Raw genomic sequence first — 18,311 nt, 5'->3', positions numbered from 1 at the left:
TTTACAATCATTTTATATATCCTGTAATCAGAGAACATGTCCAGCATAATTTGAAGAAACCCTGAAAGTCCTGGCAGGGATCCTGTTGGTAGCATTGGAAGTAATGATAGTGATTCTGCAAGTACCATTGGAATACTAGCAGAGATTTTGGAAGTCCTGGCAGGGATTCTGTGAGCACCATTGGAAATACTGGCAGGGATTATGAAAGTGTCATAACAGAATCTATGTTATCCATTGTGTCTTTTATTGGAGGTGGTCATTGTTATAATGGCAGGTCTTTGTTACCTCATTTCAAAGCCTCTAACAATGACTACAGTGAGCAGCACAGTGAATACAGGAAGGCTGTAGGCAAAGCAATGCCTAGGTACAATTATACAGTGTGCCTTTTTTTAGGAGGAATTTAAGACAAAAGGAACATTTTCATAGTACTGCTTATGCAGAAGTAATATTTCTATATGTTCCTTTTAACTTAGTACATCTTCACTTTTTTCATTTCAGATACCCCCATTAATAAAGTAAAATTTTACTAAGGTCAGTAAATATATAAAGTTGGTTTCGATTTGAATACCCACTTATGTGCAGGGAAATTAAAAAGATGTAATTCTGCCTTGAACCCAAGCTTTCTTCATTCACTAAGTTAAATAAACATTATTTTGATTTAAGCAAACAGTCTCTCTAGCTGCAGCACATTAACCACAATGTATTCCAATACCTAAAAGATATCATTTTCTTAAAGCAGTATTAAACCCCAAACCAAAACATGTAATATATTTCAGCTTACTAATCCTTAGGTTTGGTAGCTGCATTAGTTTTCTTTTTTTTTCTTTTTTTTCCCTCTGTTTTCACCTGGTTATCCTGCCAATAACACCTTACTGTATTACTGGATAAAGGAGCAACAGAAACAACATTGGACAGAGTATTGTCAGTCTGGGGGAGAGGAATGTTAGATGTACTAGCAGATTTACATACACTTACAAACTAAAGCCAAACTCCAGCTAACACTTTTTAATCATTTACAGTAACAGTTTTTTTTTCTTTGAGGATAAAGGTTTTGCATAAATAAATAAAAATGGATCATGGTAAGCACCCCTGTCAATGATTAATGGTTTGTCTCAAACCTGTAACTGTTACATCTGAAGGACAGCTCATTCTGTTGAAAAACAACAGACTTACTGGCCAGATCGCCAGGTGAAAATAAAGGAAAGAAAGCCTAAAAAAGAAAATGAATGCAGTCACCACATTTAAGAAATGTTTGAGTTTTTGTTTAATACCACTTTAATACTAAAAGGATAGAAAAATGTTAAGAGATTTAAAAACATTTTACACAAATGGTATGGACAACTGCTCAATGTTCTTTCATGTTTCCTTCCTAAAATGTCTATAAGAAAGCATAAATGTATTAACTGTATAAGGATTTCTGTTATTGGAATTGCATCGTTAACTTTGAATGTCTTGTTGATTCAGTGAAGCCTAATCTCATTTATTTACACATTTTTTACCTGGTCATCCAGAGGAAGCTCGCAGAAAGCAGGAATGTATTTTGCCCACTCCACCAAGACCAGCAGTTGCTGCTTCATGGATTCACAAATATCAGTAACACTGGCAATTTTCTTTGTATTTATGTCAGTACTTGTACCAGTACTTGGGACAGTGATCTAACAATGTTAAAAAGAGAACGAAAATGAATAGACTATATTAAAACACAGTTCTCAGAAAGAATTACCTGTGCCTTACCCTGTTTTTTAAACAAAAACCACAGAAGCAATCATGCAAATAATTGAAAACGCTGCTGGCTTTATGGATTCTCTTTCAACATGCATGCAAATAGATGAAGCCTGCTCCCACTCCACAGTATTACTATAGAGCGTGTGAAAGCTAATGGTAACTTTTATTGTATACGTTTCCAGAAACACACTAACGAACACTTATAAAAAACGATAGATAGATAGATGATAGATAGATAGATAGATAGATAGATAGATAGATAGATAGATAGATAGATAGATAGATAGATAGATAGATAGATAGATAGATAGATAGATAGATAGATAGATAGATATGTATTCAAAATAGAGACCCTGTGCATGGAGCATAAATCGTCCCAAATGTACGTACAAAGATATGCAAAAGTATTTCATATCTACACTTGCTTACGATTGAAAATATTATTTAGATTGGTGTCAGAGAAATTCTTTTACACGGTAAAACACTTGTGTTATTATACTCTCATGGAAGTATCTATGATTGCTGCGAAAGCATGGGCATAACCTGATCCACTATGTAACCTACTATGGTGATATTGCCTGAATAATGACACCAAACTATTTTATGTGTTGCAAAGGGCAAGGCAACAATTTTATTGGGAGCATATCTGATTCCACTGGTACAGCAAACCAACACAATTACAACCACTAAAACCCAGTTACAGATGATCTGTGAGCACCCACTAAACAGACCATGGCCTGTCTTAGCACTAAGACAAATGTAATATCCAGTGACCTATTTGTAGGTACAATATCTCACAAAAGTATGTACACGCCTCACATTTTTTGTAAATATTTTATTATATCTTTTCATGTGACAACGCTGAAGAAATGACACTTTGCTACAATGTAAAGTAGTGAGTGTACAGCTTGTATAATGCCCCGTACACACGGTCGGACTTTGTTCGGACATTCCGACAACAAAATCCTAGGATTTTTTCCGACGGATGTTGGCTCAAACTTGTCTTGCATACACACGGTCACACAAAGTTGTCGGAAAATCCGATCGTTCTGAACGCGGTGACGTAAAACACGTACGTCGGGACTATAAACGGGGCAGTGGCCAATAGCTTTCATCTCTTTATTTATTCTGAGCATGCCTGGCACTTTGTCCGTCGGATTTGTGTACACACGATCGGAATTTCCGACAACGGATTTTGTTGTCGGAAAATTTTATCTCCTGCTCTCCAACTTTGTGTGTCGGAAAATCCGATGGAAAATGTCCGATGGCGCCCACACACGGTCGGAATTTCCGACAACACGCTCCGATCAGACATTGTCCATCGGAAAATCCGACCGTGTGTACGGGGCATAACAGTGTAAATTTGCTGTCCCCTCAAAATAACTCAGCCATTAAAGTCGAGTTCTTTCTAATGTAGAGTTCTTTCTGATTATCACCTCAAAAAGAACTTCCGTAATTGGAAGTGTGACAAGTTTGACAGTTCACCTGACCAACTTCTCCCAACATTTTATTTTTGTATCCTTCAATACTTTTAATTGCACTACCATTTATAATAGGATGACAAGGTGTCTCCAGTTTCCAGAGACAGGCCACAGTTTTACTACTACTCTACTATTATTACTAAAGGCAGTTATATAGTGCAGACAATTCATACAGCACTTATTAAATATTAACATCAGTCCCTGCCTTCAAGGAGCTTACACACATACTAGGGCCAATTGAGAAAGGAGCCAATTAAGCTACCAGCATGTCTTTGGGGTGGGGGACAAGAGTACCTAGAGAAACCCACACAAGCATATGGGAAATATGAAAATTCCATGCAGATAGTTTCCTGCTGGGATTCAAACCAAGGACCCCAGTGCTGCAAAGCTGGCATCCCCAATTCCATCCCTATTTGTTACTTAGTGTCCGTGGTCCATGGGCTGTAAGGTAATTTGTCTGGCAACATTATTGGCTGCCTGTGCCTGGAGGAGGAAAAGCTGCCTGTGCTTGGAGGAGAAGGAGGGAGGAGAGGGACAGGACTGTCTTAGCAATTGGCTGTGTCAATATCGCAGTCTGCATAGCTCTCTTTGACTGGCTGTCTTTGGACTGCAGCTTCTCCTGATCGGCTGCTGATCGGCTGCTATTCGCCCTCCAAGGCTCAAGGCAGGGGATGCAGGCTCAGCTGGGAAACAGGCAACATTTCCTTCAAGTATCACCATTATTATCCAGAGCTTTGAGAAGCACTGGTGGTCGTAATGGCCATCTATTAGCAGGATTTACATGGTGACAAACCTGCAGAACATGAGTCTGGAGAGTGTCATAGGACATACAGCTATTTATGTCACACATTCACAGGAAGGAAAAGTCATTGTCTGCTGCCAGAATACACTGATTAGCGGCTGCAGCCAGCTGATTGAGAATAGATTTTGAACAAGCCTGTTCAATAGAAGTTGATCTAAGGATTGACTAGTGTCAGACAGGCACAGATGCACATGGAACAAAATTTGGCTGGTCCCCACTGAACCAACCAAATTTTGATCCAACTATGGCTAGCTTTAGTCTAATACTTCCTATTATTACAGTCATAAGGTAGCAAAACTATTAGGGAGCATATACAGTATGTACAAGCCAAAAAAACCTACATGTTTCAGTATGTGTAGGATATCTAAAGTATTTTCTAAACCTTGTTTTCCCCCCATGTGTTGACAAAAAGCACTTGACAACCAGCCATTAGTAAAAATTATGTTGATGTTAAATACTGGGGTTATGGCAGCAGCTAGCTGCCAAAACCCCAAATATTTTTTTTTACTATGACCGATTCTCTGTACGATAAAAGTGGTCCCGCGGGCAGATTCACTTTTAGAAGCCCCTCCCCCGGCACTTCCCGGTCATTCCCTGGCCTACCTGACCCATCGGTGAAGACCAATGCTGCCGTTAATTGGGTATGGAGCAGAGTGAGGCCTAGATGGCCGCCACTCATCTCTATACCTTTCGGGGACCGGATAAATGTCTGACATCACTTTCGGTTCCCAGGCCATAGTATTTTTTTTTTTAAGCAAAAGTTTAAAAAAACTTTTTTTTTTTGATCTTCTGCTTTTAACCACTTCTCACCCGTCATATAGCAAAATGACGGCTGCCAAGTGGTTAAGTTATCCTGACTGGGGACCATATGACATCCAGCAGGATAAGCCGCTCACGTGCGCCCACGATGGCATGCAGCGCGGCAATTGGTGGTTCGATGTGTCGCTATGACGTAGGCTCTTTACCATGTGATCAGCTGTGTCCAATCACAGCTGGTCACATCATAACCAGGAAGTTCTGTTTGTCGGCTTTTCCTCTATTTGTGCTAACAAGGCACGGGTGGAGGAGAGCTGATCAGCGGCTCTCCTGATGGGGGTCTGAGCTGATAATCAGCTCATTGATTAACAGTACAGACACACCAGGGATGCCCACTAGAGCCCACCAGGGATGCCCACCCATGCCCACCAGGGATGCCCACCAGGGATGCAAATCAGTGCCCATCAAGGATGCCAATCAGTGCCCAAAAGATATGCCAATCAGTGCCCATCAGTAATGCCTGTCAGTGCCTCCTCATCAGTGCTGTCTATCAGTGCCATCTATCAGTGCCCATCAGTGCCACCCAACATTATCCATCATTGCCCATCAGTGCCACCGATCAATTCCACTATCAGTGCCCATAAGTGCCGCCTGTAAGTACCCATCAGTGCCACCTATCAGTGTCTATCAGCACGGCCTATCAGTTCCCATCAGTGCCACCTATCAATGCCCATCAGTGCTGCTTATCAGGGCCCATCAGTGCTGCATATCAGTGCCACCTATCAATGCCCATTAGTGCTGCATATCAGTGCCAACTATCGGTGCCCATCAGTGCTGCATATTAGTGCCTCATCATCAGTGCCCATCAGTGCCACCTCATCAGTGCTGCCCCAGCAGTGCCGCCTTATCAGTGCCCATCAGTGTAGCCTCATCAGTGAAGGAGAAAAGTACTTATTTCCAAATTTTATAACAGAAACAAAGTGAAATAAATAAGAAAATTTAAAGTGCCCATCCCTCCGTGCTCACGCATAGAAGTGAATACATACGTAATTCATGCAAGCATATGAAAACGGTGTTCAAACCCCACATGTGAGGTATCACCACAAGCGTTAGAGCCTCCTCTGTATATTTGTAAAGTGTCACCTATGGAGATTTTTAAGTACCATAGTCTGTCGCCATTCCGCGAGCATGCACAATTTTAAAGCATGACATGTTAGGTATCTATTTACTTTGCGTAACATCATCTTTCACATTATACAAAAAAATTGTGGAAAATATTGTGGTTTTTTTTTTTTTAATTCATTGAAGTGTACAGGTTACCTGTTTAGAGTTCCAGAGGATCTAGCGCTAGAATTATTGCTCTCGCTATAATGTTTGCAGCAATATCTCACATGTGTGATGCGAACACTGTTTACATATGCGTGCGTAACTTATGCATGCATTCGTTTCTGTGCGCGAGCACAGAGGGATGGGGGCACTTTGCATTTTTTTTATTTTATTTTTTTACATTGTTCCTTTAATGTTTTATTTTTTATCACTTTTATTTCTATTACAAGAAGTGTAAACATCCCTGTTAAAAGAAATAAGGATGCCAGGTCCTCTTTATGGCGAGGTCTTGGGTCAAAAAGACCCTAAATCATTCCTTTACCTTTAAAAGAAAAAGATCAAAACAAAAAATGTAAAATGTTGATTCAAAAAAAAAAAAGTATTACTTCCACCCTGGACCAGAAGTGACGTCATGACGTCGAGGTGATCAAAGACAATCTAGTCTTTTGTAGCCTCTGTACCAGCCAGCCGCACCGTTGCATCATTTCTCGTGCACGTCCTCTTCTGCGGCTTCTGAAAGCATTCCAGCGGCACATGAGCTGCTTGCAAAGCTTTCATGAGAAATCCAGCAGCTGGCTGAAAAAAAAATACCGGGGTTATGGTTGATGGTTTCAGCCATAATTCCGGTAAAACCGCAAAGTATATATACATATCGCAGTCAGTAAGTGGATATATACAGTATACAGTATATATAAATTCAGGGTTTTTCAGGAACACGGGGGAACGCAGTTCCAGTACCTTCAGTACTGAATGGTACTGTGTGTAATGGCAAAGGGTGCTGGGGTGTGCTGCAGGATATATTGATGCTGGCTGCTGGGGGGGTCTATTGTTGCTGGAGGGGATCTATTTTTGCATGGTTGTTTATTGGGGGGGTCTATTTATGCTGGCTGCTGGGAGATCTGTGGTTGCTGGAGGGGGTCTATTGCTCCTGGCTGCAGGGGATCTATTTTACTGTTTTTCTTGTTATCACCAAATTCCATACAAATTACTTAGCACCACAAAATGATACTTGGCTCTGTATTTTCTAAAAGGGGCAGTACTGGGAGGTGGGTGGGGGTGGAATCAAGAAATGGTGCTCGGAGATGAGATGGGTAGGGGTCGGAGGCAACAATTGACTCAGAGAGAGGGAGTTCCTGCACCTATTCTCTGAGAAAAAAAGCCATATATATATACATATATATATATATATATATATATATAATATATATATATATATATATATATATATATATATATATATATATATATATATATATATATATATAGATAGATAGATTTTTTCTCAGAGAATAGATGCAGGAACTCCTCCCTTCTGAGTCTTCCTTCGTCTCTGCCCCTACCCACCTCTGAGCACCGTCCCCTTGTTCCACCCCCTACCCACCTCCCTCTACCGCCCTTTTTAGGGAATACAGACCCAAGTATCATTTTGTGCTACTAAGTAATTTGCATGGAATTTAATAGACCCTACCCCAGCAACAATAGATCCCCACCATAGCAACGATAGACCCCCTAGCAACAATAGATCCCCCACACAACAACAGATCCCCCCCAGCAGCAATGGATCCCCAGCAACAAAATATCACCCCAGCAACAATAGACCCCCAGCAGCTATCTTCATTAGATCCTTCAGCCAGGGCCGGTACAAGGGGTGGGCAAAAGGGGTGGATGCCCTGGGTTGAGCAATTTATTGTAGGAAGGGGGAGCAGTGCTGGCAGGCAGTGTGCTGTTAAACTTTCTTAGTAACTGCCACCAGCCGCCTCTACAAAACTGCCCCTGCTTGCAAAGAATGTGCCGAGTGCAGAGGCATAAAAATCATTTTGTGCTACTAAGTAATTTGTATGGAATTTATTAGACCCTACTCCAGCAACAATAGACCCCCACCATAGCAACGATAGACCCTCTAGCAACAAGAGATCCCCCACACAACAACAGCTCCCCCCCAGCAGCAATGGATCCCCAGCAACAAAATATCACCCCAGCAACAATAGACCCCCAGCAGCTATCTTCATTAAAACCTCCAGCCAGGGCCGGTACAAGGGGTGGGCGGAAGGGGTGGATGCCCTGGGTGGAGCAATTTATTGTAGGAAGGGGGAGCAGTGCCGGCAGGCAGTGTGCTGTTAAACTTTCTTAGCAACTGCCACCGGCCGCTTGCAAAGAATGTGCCGAGTGCAGAGGCATACTAAGTGGGGGGCGGGCCGCCCCGGGTACCACACACTTGGGGGGGTGTTAGGCCGCTCCTCCTCCGGGATTGAAGCGGTGGCAGCGCCGCAGTGATAGGCACAGGCTGGGAGAGGCGATCTATATTGTGATGCAAGGAGGAGGTGGTGTGCGGGGGGTGCAGGGTGACACCGCTGCACCTACCATCCCCACCTCTCGCGGCCACAGGCTGTCTGTCTGTGTGATCCTGGATGTCACACAGGCACAGCCAAGCAGAGTGAAGCTGCCTCCCCCCTCCTCTCTGTTTATGTGTAAACAGGGCGAGGGGATCTGCTGAGCATGTGCCGCTGCGCTGATCTGAGGTACTGAATGGGGGAGTGTCTGCACACTGCACTGAACGGGGGATACACTGAAAGGGGGTGTCTGCACTGAAGGGGGGTCTGCACTGAACAGGGGGGCTACACTAAAGGGGGGTCTGCACTGAGCGAGGGGCTACACTGAAGGAGGCGTCTGCACTGAAGGGGCGTCTGCACTGAACGGGGGGGCTACACTGAAGGGGGTTTGCATTGAACGGGGGCATCTGCAGTGAACGGGGGCTACACTGAAGGGGGGTCTGCACTGAGCGAGGGGCTACACTGAAGGAGGCATCTGCACTGAAGGGGGGTCTGCACTGAACGGGGGGCTACACTGAAGGGGGGTCTGCACTGAACAGGGGCGTCTGCACTGAATGGGGGGGCTACACTGAAGGGGGGTCTGCACTGAAGGGGTGGCTACACTGAAGGGGGGTTTGCACTGAACGGGGGGCTACACTGAAGGGGGGTCTGCACTGAACGGGGGCGTCTGCACTGAATGGGGGGCTACACTGAAGGGGGGTCTGCACTGAAGGGGGGGCTACACTGAAGGGGGGTTTGCACTGAGCGAGGGGCTACACTGAACGGGGGCATCTGCACTGAGTGAGGGGCTACACAGAAGGAGGCGTCTGCACTAAACGGAGGGCTACACTGAACGGGGGCGTCTGCACTGAGCGAGGGACTACACTGAAGGAGGCGTCTGCACTGAACGGGGGGGCTACACTGAACGGGGGCGTCTGCACTGAGCGGGGGTCTACACTGAAGGGGAGTCTGTACTGAAGAGGGGGTCTGTGTAACATGCAGGGGGTCCAGAGCTGCAAGGTGCTGTGTAATATAAAGAGGTCCAGAAATGCAGGGTGTTGTGTAATGTAAAGGGATCCAGAGGCGCAGGGGGCTGTGTAATGTAAAGGGGCCCAGAGGCACAGGGGGCCGTGTAATGTAAATGGGCCCAGAGGCGCAGGGGGCTGTGTAATGTAAAGGGGTCCAGAGATGCAGGGTGCTGTGTAATGTAAAGTGGTGCAGGAGGCTGTATAATATAAAGGGGTCCAGAGATGCAGGGTGTTGTGTAATGTAAAGGGATCCAGACATGCAGGGGGCTGTGTAATGTAAAGGGGTCCAGAGGTGCAGGGGGCTGTGTAATGTAAAGGGGCCCAGAGGTGCAGGGTGTTGTGTAATGTAAAGGGATCCAGAGGTGCAGGGTGTTGTGTAATGTAAAGGGGCCCAGAGGCGCAGGGGACTGTGTAATGTAAAGGGGCCCAGAGGCATAGGGGGATGTGTAATGTAAAGGGGTCCAGAGATGCAGGCTGATGTGTAATGTAAAGTGGTGCAGGGGGTTGTGTAATGTAAAGGGGTCCAGAGATGCAGGGGGCTGTGTAATGTAAAGGGGTCTAGAGGTGCAGGGGGATGTGTAATGTAAAGGAGCCCAGAGGCACAAGGGGATGTGTAATGTAAAGGGGCCCAGAGGTGCAAGTTGTTGTGTAATGTAAAGGGATCCAAAGGCCCAGGGGGCTGTGTAATGTAAAGGGGCCCAGAGGTGCAGGGGGCTGTATAATGTAAAGGGGTCCAGAGATGCAGGGTGCTGTGTAATGTAAAGTGGTGCAGGGGGCTGTGTAATGTAAAGGGGTCAAGAGGTGCAGGGAGCTGTGTAATGTAAAGGGGTCAGTGCGGGGGATCACTGGACTCCAGGTTAGCAGGACTAGGGGAGATGGGGAGGGGGTCCAATGTAAGTTCACCTTAAAGATTTTCTGTAAAGTGAACTTACAATTTAATCATTTGCCGATCCGCCGCAGTACATATACTGCGACGGGGCTGCAACTACAGTATTGTATTGTTGTATTGTTTTAAGTGTTTTCTGGTTTTGAAAAGACACTGACTCTTTATACCTGGGGGGGGCGCAGTTTGCCATTTTCGCCCTGGGCACCAGATGGCCTTGTCCCAGCACTGCCTCCAGAAGTAGTAGATCCCTCCCAGAAACAATTGACCCCCCCCAGCAATAATAGGCCCCCACACAAAAATAGATCCCTACCAGCAACAATAGATCTCCCAGCAGCCAGCATCACTAGACCCTCCAGCACACCCCAGCAATCCTTACCATAAAACACATTCAGTGCTGGAGGTGGCGGAACTGCGTTCCTCAGCGTTCCCGCTGAAAAATAGCCCTGTATATATATGGTATATATATAGCTATATCTATCTATCTATCTATCTATCTATCTATCTATCTATCTATCTATATATATATATATATATATATATAGATAGATAGATATAGATATATATCTATATATCTATATATAGATATATAGATATATATCTATATCTATATATCTATATATCTATATATATATATATATCTATATTTATATATATCTATATTTATCTATATCGATAGATAGATAGATAGATAGATAGATAGATAGATAGATAGATAGATGTAAAACAGGAATGCTTTTTATTTTTTTTTTTACTAAATTGTTAATTAAAAGAGGTAGTACTTTGAAAATTAAACATTAACTACACAACAAACAAGAATATAATTACTGTACATAGAAAAAAACGCTTCTCTCCCAACTGTCTTCAAATAATAGCATATATAATAATAAAAAGTAATATATGATATATATTTATCATTAAGATATAAACTACTACCATAAAAAAAATGCAGATTAACTTCAAGAAAGTCACATGAAGCTTTTATGATAGTTACAAGGTGTTTTTATTTTCAATGACCTTGAAGGTCGTTAAAGAAAATCGTATCAAACTTTAAAGAGGAAGTAAACCCTGCAATCATCTATTTTGTTCTAATCACTTATTAGCAAACATCACATAACCTAATCCAGCCACAGTCGCCTATTACTTACTTTTTTTTTAAGTTTGAAAATGTTTTTCTTCATGGATAAGACGGCTCTATCTTCAGTACTGTTATCTGATTTCGATTTCCGCCCTTTCATGTTTCCCTTCGCCACAATCTTGCGCATGCGCAATCGTGTTATAGCCAAGCCTCGTTCTCAATCCGATGTTCCCACGACAACCGCCTCTCATTGCCGAGTTTGCTGAGTTGCTTATAATAGTGAAGTTAAATTGCATCTGTAGGCCTGTCAGTCCTGCTGCAGCTGATCGCCGCTCTAGAATGCAGCATGATTGACAAGGTTAATGCCCCCATGTGACATCACACAGTCACATGGAGAGCACCAGGAACTAGAAAACACTGCAGTCTCAAATGGCTGTGCCACTGGGAGAGGAAATCCCATTCAGGTCACTATGTCAGTGGATGGATTGTACACAGAGCGTGCTGTAAATCAAGGAAAGGGAAGCGCATGCGCTGGTAACGTCATTAATCAAAACAGGACAGATTACAGCAAAACAAAACAAGTAAGGAGACAATTATTAGCAGCAATCATGAGCATTTTTTATGAGGATTACAATTCAATAAAAATGTTAGGGAGGGTTTACAACCACTTTAACAAGCTAGCCTTATGTAGACAAAAACAAAATATTTAAAATCAAGGAATGAATTGTTTCTTTCTTTTCTGTGGTGAAAGAAATTCCTTTACCTAATTTGTGTTTTTTAATAAAGAATTTAAAATATTTAAAAAAAAAGCAAGCTTCTCTTCAAGCATCATCGGCCTAGATTAATATAGTATCACATTTCAATGCAACAGAATACATAAATGTTATACTTTTTTAATGTACTAAAGGCTTTGCTGTACTGCATGCTTACATGTAAAGCTAAAGTGGCTCTAAAGGCAGAAGGTTTTTTTTTAATCAATGCATTCTATGCATTAAAATGAAAAACCTTCTGTGTGCATAAGCCCCCCTTAGTCCCCTAATACTTACCTGAGCCCCCTCTTGATCCTGCGATGTTGCAAGAGAGCCTCAGTTGTCTGGGACTCTCCCTCCTCATTGGGTGAGACACAGCAGAGGATGCCATTGGCTCCTGCTGCTGTCAATCAAAGTTACTGAGCCAATAAGGAGAAAGAGATGGCAATGGACACACAGAGCAGTGGCTCGGGGGACCCCATAGCATGCTGATTGCTGTGCCGGCAGGAGGGAGGGGCCAGGAGCACTGGCAAGGTACCTGAGAAAAGGTGCATGTGAACTGCTCTGTGCAAAACCACTGCACAGAGAAGGAAAGTATGAACAAGTATTAAACAAAAAAAAGACTTTAAAATAATTTTAAGCAAGTAAAGGAAAGTCCACTCTGCCATATTAGTTAACCAACAAAAATGTGTCCAAAAAAACTACTCCATTAGTGAACCAACATCTTTGTCTCATCAAGGAGGATTACTAATTTACAAATGCTGTATTGACATAAAAATGAATACACACTGTACTATGCCTTACTAACACTCTCAAAAACTCATACTCTGTGCACCAAAGCTCTATCTTTACCACTAAATGTAAAAGGATGTGTCTGAATATGTTGTTTCAATTGTCGGTTACCAGTCTTATGGCCCATTTCCACTGTAATCTGCCACTGGCATCATAAGAATCATAAGGAAAGGAAATCACAAGAAAAAGTTGGAAGCGTTGTATTCAACAGGACAGTAGATTAACCACTGGACAGAGCTCTGTTTTTGAATCAGCTTCATTCAACCACCTCAACAACTATAGAAGGTGTAGTCTTTTCAATGAGCTGATTGACTTAAAGTGGTTGTAAAGGCTTAAGGTTTTTTACCTTCATGCATTGTATGCATGAAGGTAAAACACCTTTAGTGTGCAGCTCCCCCCTCAGACCCCTTAATATTTACCCAAGTCTGATCTCCACCCAACAATGTGCATGAGACCCAAAGCTCTCCCGGATTTCTCCCTCATGATTGGCTGAGATGCAGCAGCGGGAAGCTATTGGCTCCTGCTGCTGCCAATCACAGCCAGTAAAACGGGAGTGGGGGCGGTGGCTGAGCTGTGCTCTCTGTGTCTTATGGACGTAGAGAGCAGGCTTGGGGCCGAGCAAGCACGAGTGCCCCCCACAGCAAGCGGCTTGCTATGGGGGCACTTGGCAAGGGGGAGGGGCCCAGAGTGACGGCAGAGGACCTGAGAAGAGGAGGATCAGGGCTGCTCTGTGCAAAACCACTGCACAGAACAGGTAAGTATAACAGGTTTGTTGTTTTTTTTTTAAATAAACATTTTTCCTTTACAATCACTTTAAACATATTCTGTGAGAAGGAGCATCAAATTGTCACCACTGTATAGCACTCCATAGCAGAATCTGTTTCTGTAATGAGCACTTCATATTTACATATATGTTTACAAACTTTACAAAAAAAATACACCAGATTAGAATGTGTATTGCTAAACCATTCTTGGACTGTTTTTTTGAGGTATGTTTGAGTAATAGGAACTTAGTTAGATGATTCTATAGAATCAGGAAGAAGTGGGTATCATTAAGATTATTTATTATGTAAAAGGAATTTTTATTGTATATGTTTTTGAAGATGGTATGATGTGTATTACTTGTCTTTTTTAAAAAAAAATTAATAAAAAGAAGATTGATTGATAAAAAAAAATACACCAGATTAGAATGTGTATTGCTAAACCACTCTTGGACTGTTTTTTGAATACGTTAATATAGCTAATAGCAGGATCTGTATTTTTGTAGGTTTACAACCCCCAGTTATGATCAGGACACACTTGAGCCTGTTGAGGATGATGCTAGAGGTCCTATGACATGGTAATTTTATGACAGGGCTTAATTCAATGTCTCTTGACCCTGTCTTAGTACTGTTTACTCAACTAAATACTCAGTTAAATGAAATATGTCAGTCCTCTGCCTGGCCATGGCCACAAGATCTAAATCTGGTTATTTTGTCACTTACTTGTGAATTTTGGAGAAAGGGAGGTAGCACTGTGTTCTGTGACAAACACCCTTCTCCCCACTCAGGATGGGGCTCATCAGACCTTATTGTCTTAACACATACATTCCATTTAGAATATTATTTTCTGTACCTGACGAGACAAAGCTTCTGCTTGTGCCAGTGTATTAATGGATGTGATATTGCTCCCTTCAAATCCACTTTTTCTTGTGCTTATTCGGTCTCTTTCATTCTGAACAGCTGATTGGTGAAGGAAATTAGAAAATATGAGAAACACATTTACGCATTAAAAAAAAAATATAAATTGTAACTATGGCATGGTTTGAAATTGGAAAGGGAAAGCGGACTGGGATTCAGTTTATTGTCACTGCTTCTGTCACTATTGTAAAAAATGTGCTTAACAACTGCTCATTCGAAGCCCAGGTACCATACTGGAGCTACTCTAATCTCTGTCAATATGTGACCCCCACCGTAGAGCATTTGTTTGTGGCTTTAAAATATGGTGATTAAAACAAAGCAACACGGGGGCGTGCCCGGCAGCATACCGAGGAGGACGTGTGGACACAGAGCTCCACAAAGCCGACTACAATCTACTGCCATCCCGGCTGCTAACGTCCTGGGTGAGCCACCAAATAATCCCTAGAAGCCTCTGGACATCCCCTGACTCTGTCCCTGCCTGTGTTGGTGGGGCCCGGTCGGCCGATCGGGGTTTCCTCGGTTTTTCCCCTGCATCCTCAGGCCTGGAGTTCAGAGATCCCTACTAGGGCTGTGGTAACACCCCTGGAGGAGGCAGGAGAATAGTATGTAAAATGTGGCCTGCCTGGAAGTACTCTGAAGGCCAGTCGCCTGTAACAACATCCCACAGCCTCCCTGTGGCCTATGATATCGGTCTGCTCTCCCTCACCAGGGTGCAGTACTCCATAAGGGTCACACATACAATATTTGTAGCAATACCTGACCCCAAGAAGCAAGCCTACTTCTACTACCTCCACTGTCACTTATTTGCTGGCCTTGCAGCTTATCCTATGCTGTGCCTTTCTGCGGGCTCTTAAAGAAACATACACCCCCCCGAGACTCTAGTTATCTCTATTGCACCATTCATACTTCATACGCAAAATAGGGGGGAGCAGGTGCGACTAGCAACGAAGGTAGACATGTCTTAGACCCGCACTGGTCCCCGCTCCTTTTCTAAGGGATCCTGCACTGCTTCAAAAGCTTACACAGCCACAGGATTATTATTATCAGCTACCTCTGGACACCTCCGGGCACTACATGGGCAAAGTAGGATTTCAGAAGAACATATACCAAGGTTTTATCCCGCTATTGATAACAAAGTCTGCACAAAACATGGAGCGATTCCTATATAGGTCGCAATCCGCAGCCTTGAATACACCCACAGATTCAACAGATGCCGCAGAACTCCTGGCTTCTACACCGGGCACTCCTCACATGGGCAATGCAACCCAGCAAACAAACCCAGTCGAGACAGTTAAGGTGGCAGTCCTGAACTTGAAACTACAAACACTTTTACAGGATTTAACACGCAACATAGCTAAAGAGGTCGGGAAGATCGCTCAGGAGCTTAGGGGGGAAATAGATCAGCTCGGAGAATGCACTGCCACTTTGGAGACTAAATTTGATGAGACTGTACAATATATGCATGCATTGGAAGAAGAAAATGCATTTCTTAAACACACAGTTTCCCAGATTCAACTCCAACAAGAAGATCTGGAGAACAGAGAACGTCGTTCAAATGTGAGCATCCCTGGAGTCCCCGAAACAGTCAATGATAAAGAGCTATGGGGGTACCTACTAAATCTTTTTGTCACACTGGCCCCGCACATAACCTATATTGATTGGCGCCTAGATAGGGCCCATAGATCTTTGGCTCCCAAACCTCCTCCTGGTTCCTATTCGAGAGACATAGTAGTTCGCTTTCACTATTATGAAAGTAAGGAAGCTTTAACAGCAGCTACACGCAACAAGAATTGCATTGACTTCAAAGACTCCGAAATCCAGATCTTCAGCAATCTTTCCCCCATCACTCTGGCAAAAAGACACAATCTTCAACCAAGTCACGGCTCCCCTCCAACTGCATCAAATTCCCTATAGATGGGGTTTTCCCAAAAATGGCACACAATACTCCATCAGAGATCTTCATGAATGCAAAGCCTTCACTCGAAATTTAGGTCTGCCACCTGTACCAGAAGAAGAACTCCAGCTTCCCCTGCCTGCCCTGGCCTCCAAACCCCTTCAGGCCCCCCGCAGCAATTTGGACCCCAGTACGTTGGAGACATCGGAGGGCTTTCTCTACACCGCAACGCTCCAATCAGCCTAGATCCCCCACCAGGCCCCAAGGTTTGCTTGCATTGCACTTCCATGTTTTTGGTTCCTAGATACCCAGGATTTCAGCTGAATTCATCAGGTATCTGTGGGGAGCGTTCTTCCCCTATTTCCCTTCCCTCTTCTGATATGCTCAGTAATCCCCGTCTCTAATTTTTTTTTGTCTAAATTTTTTTTTCACACACATGTGTTTTTTCCGTTTAGGAAGACTTCTGTTCTCTTTTAGCCCCCCCATTGCAGTTCCAGTCAATGGTGTTATGTTCTGAGAAATGTTAACTGTTAAATGTCCGAGGCTAGCTACTACCTAAAGGAGTGGGACACAGTCCACAGCTTTAGCTGACCGTCATGTCCCTCTATATGTCCAAGGCCCTCCGCCTTGGTCCCCTGAAGGACTTTGTTCCTTCAGGCTTTCGTTTTTTTTTGTTTTTTTGTTTTTCTTTTTTTATGCTGTAATCTTGCTGTACCTTTCAAATTTTTATCTGGTCCTTTTTTGACCTGTTATTGTTCTCTTATTTTGCTGCAGGTTTTAAATTCAACACACATTGACTTGATGTTTAAAAATGATGATGTGTAGATGTATCTTATTGTCGGCCTTAGGTGGGAACATCTCGTACCCACGAGTTATGTTAAAATATCATCTGCTTATCACTTTGTTTGAAATATGGCTTTAAAGATAGTTTCTTGTAATGTCAAGGGCTTGAATTCCTTACGAAAACGCTGGCTGGCTTTGAAGGGATTCAAATCCTCCGGAGCTGATGTGGTGGTGGTTCATGAGACACATTTCCGCCCAGGGGGTTCCTTTAAATTTGCTTCCAAACTATTTCCTACAGTCTATATGGCCTCAAATCCATTTGGTAAGGCTGGAGTCGCCATACTAATTAAACGCTCTTGTCCTATATGGATCTTAACCTCAACCCTGGACCCCCCTGGGTCAGTTTGTTCTCCTGAAATGTAGCCACCTGAATACCTCCTTCACCTTAGCTAATGTTTATGCACCCAATACAGGACAGGTTGGCTTTCTCACTGGAGTTCTTGATCGGCTGCGATCTTTTTCTTAGCCTTTCATGATCGTGGGTGGGGATTTCAATATGTGTATGTCTCCCAGTAGAGATAGACATGCTTTATTTCAACAAACTCCTTCTCTTCAAGTCCTTAAATTGTCCACCTCCTTTCGCAAATTAATTTGCTCCCATAATCTCTTTGATGCGTGGAGAATTAAGCACCCTACCCAGCGTCAATTTACCTTTTTCTCTCCCCTACATAAGCTATATTCTCGATTGGACCATTTTATAATTTACGCTCCCTTGCTACCCAACATAATCTCTTCGGAGATTGATCCTATTACATAGTCTGATCATGCTCCCATCACTCTGAGTATGGTGCTTAGCGCCGCATCACCCAAAACATGTCATTGGACACTCAATGAGTCTCTTTTGCGACATGTCAAAACTAAGGATAGACTTCTTAAAAAATTAGAGGAGTTTTTTCAGTTAAATGTGGGCTCAGTCTCTGATACATCTATTGTTTGGGAGGCCCATAAGGCAGTTTTTAGAGGTGA

The 18,311-nt window shown here is 43.3% G+C and overlaps 1 protein-coding gene across 8 annotated transcripts in view; it reads right to left on the bottom strand.

Annotated features, from left to right (window-relative positions):
- Window positions 1–18,311, bottom strand: part of HNF4G (hepatocyte nuclear factor 4 gamma) — a 199,357-nt gene that overhangs the window by 11,193 nt on the left and 169,853 nt on the right. For all 8 annotated transcript variants that reach the window (XM_073631829.1, XM_073631831.1, XM_073631830.1 and 5 more), the window contains exons 4-5: window positions 14,544–14,650; window positions 1,500–1,655 (exon numbers count right to left, since the gene is read on the bottom strand). In XM_073631829.1, coding sequence (XP_073487930.1) covers window positions 1,500–1,655; window positions 14,544–14,650 — 263 coding nt within the window. The remainder of the gene's footprint in view (window positions 1–1,499; window positions 1,656–14,543; window positions 14,651–18,311) is intronic.

This window comes from Aquarana catesbeiana, linkage group LG05 (genome assembly GCF_042186555.1).
Source record: "Aquarana catesbeiana isolate 2022-GZ linkage group LG05, ASM4218655v1, whole genome shotgun sequence".
Taxonomy (NCBI): Eukaryota; Metazoa; Chordata; class Amphibia; order Anura; family Ranidae; genus Aquarana; species Aquarana catesbeiana.
The sequence above is the reverse complement of the archived record's forward strand: the minus strand, read 5'-3'. Positions and strand labels throughout refer to the sequence as shown.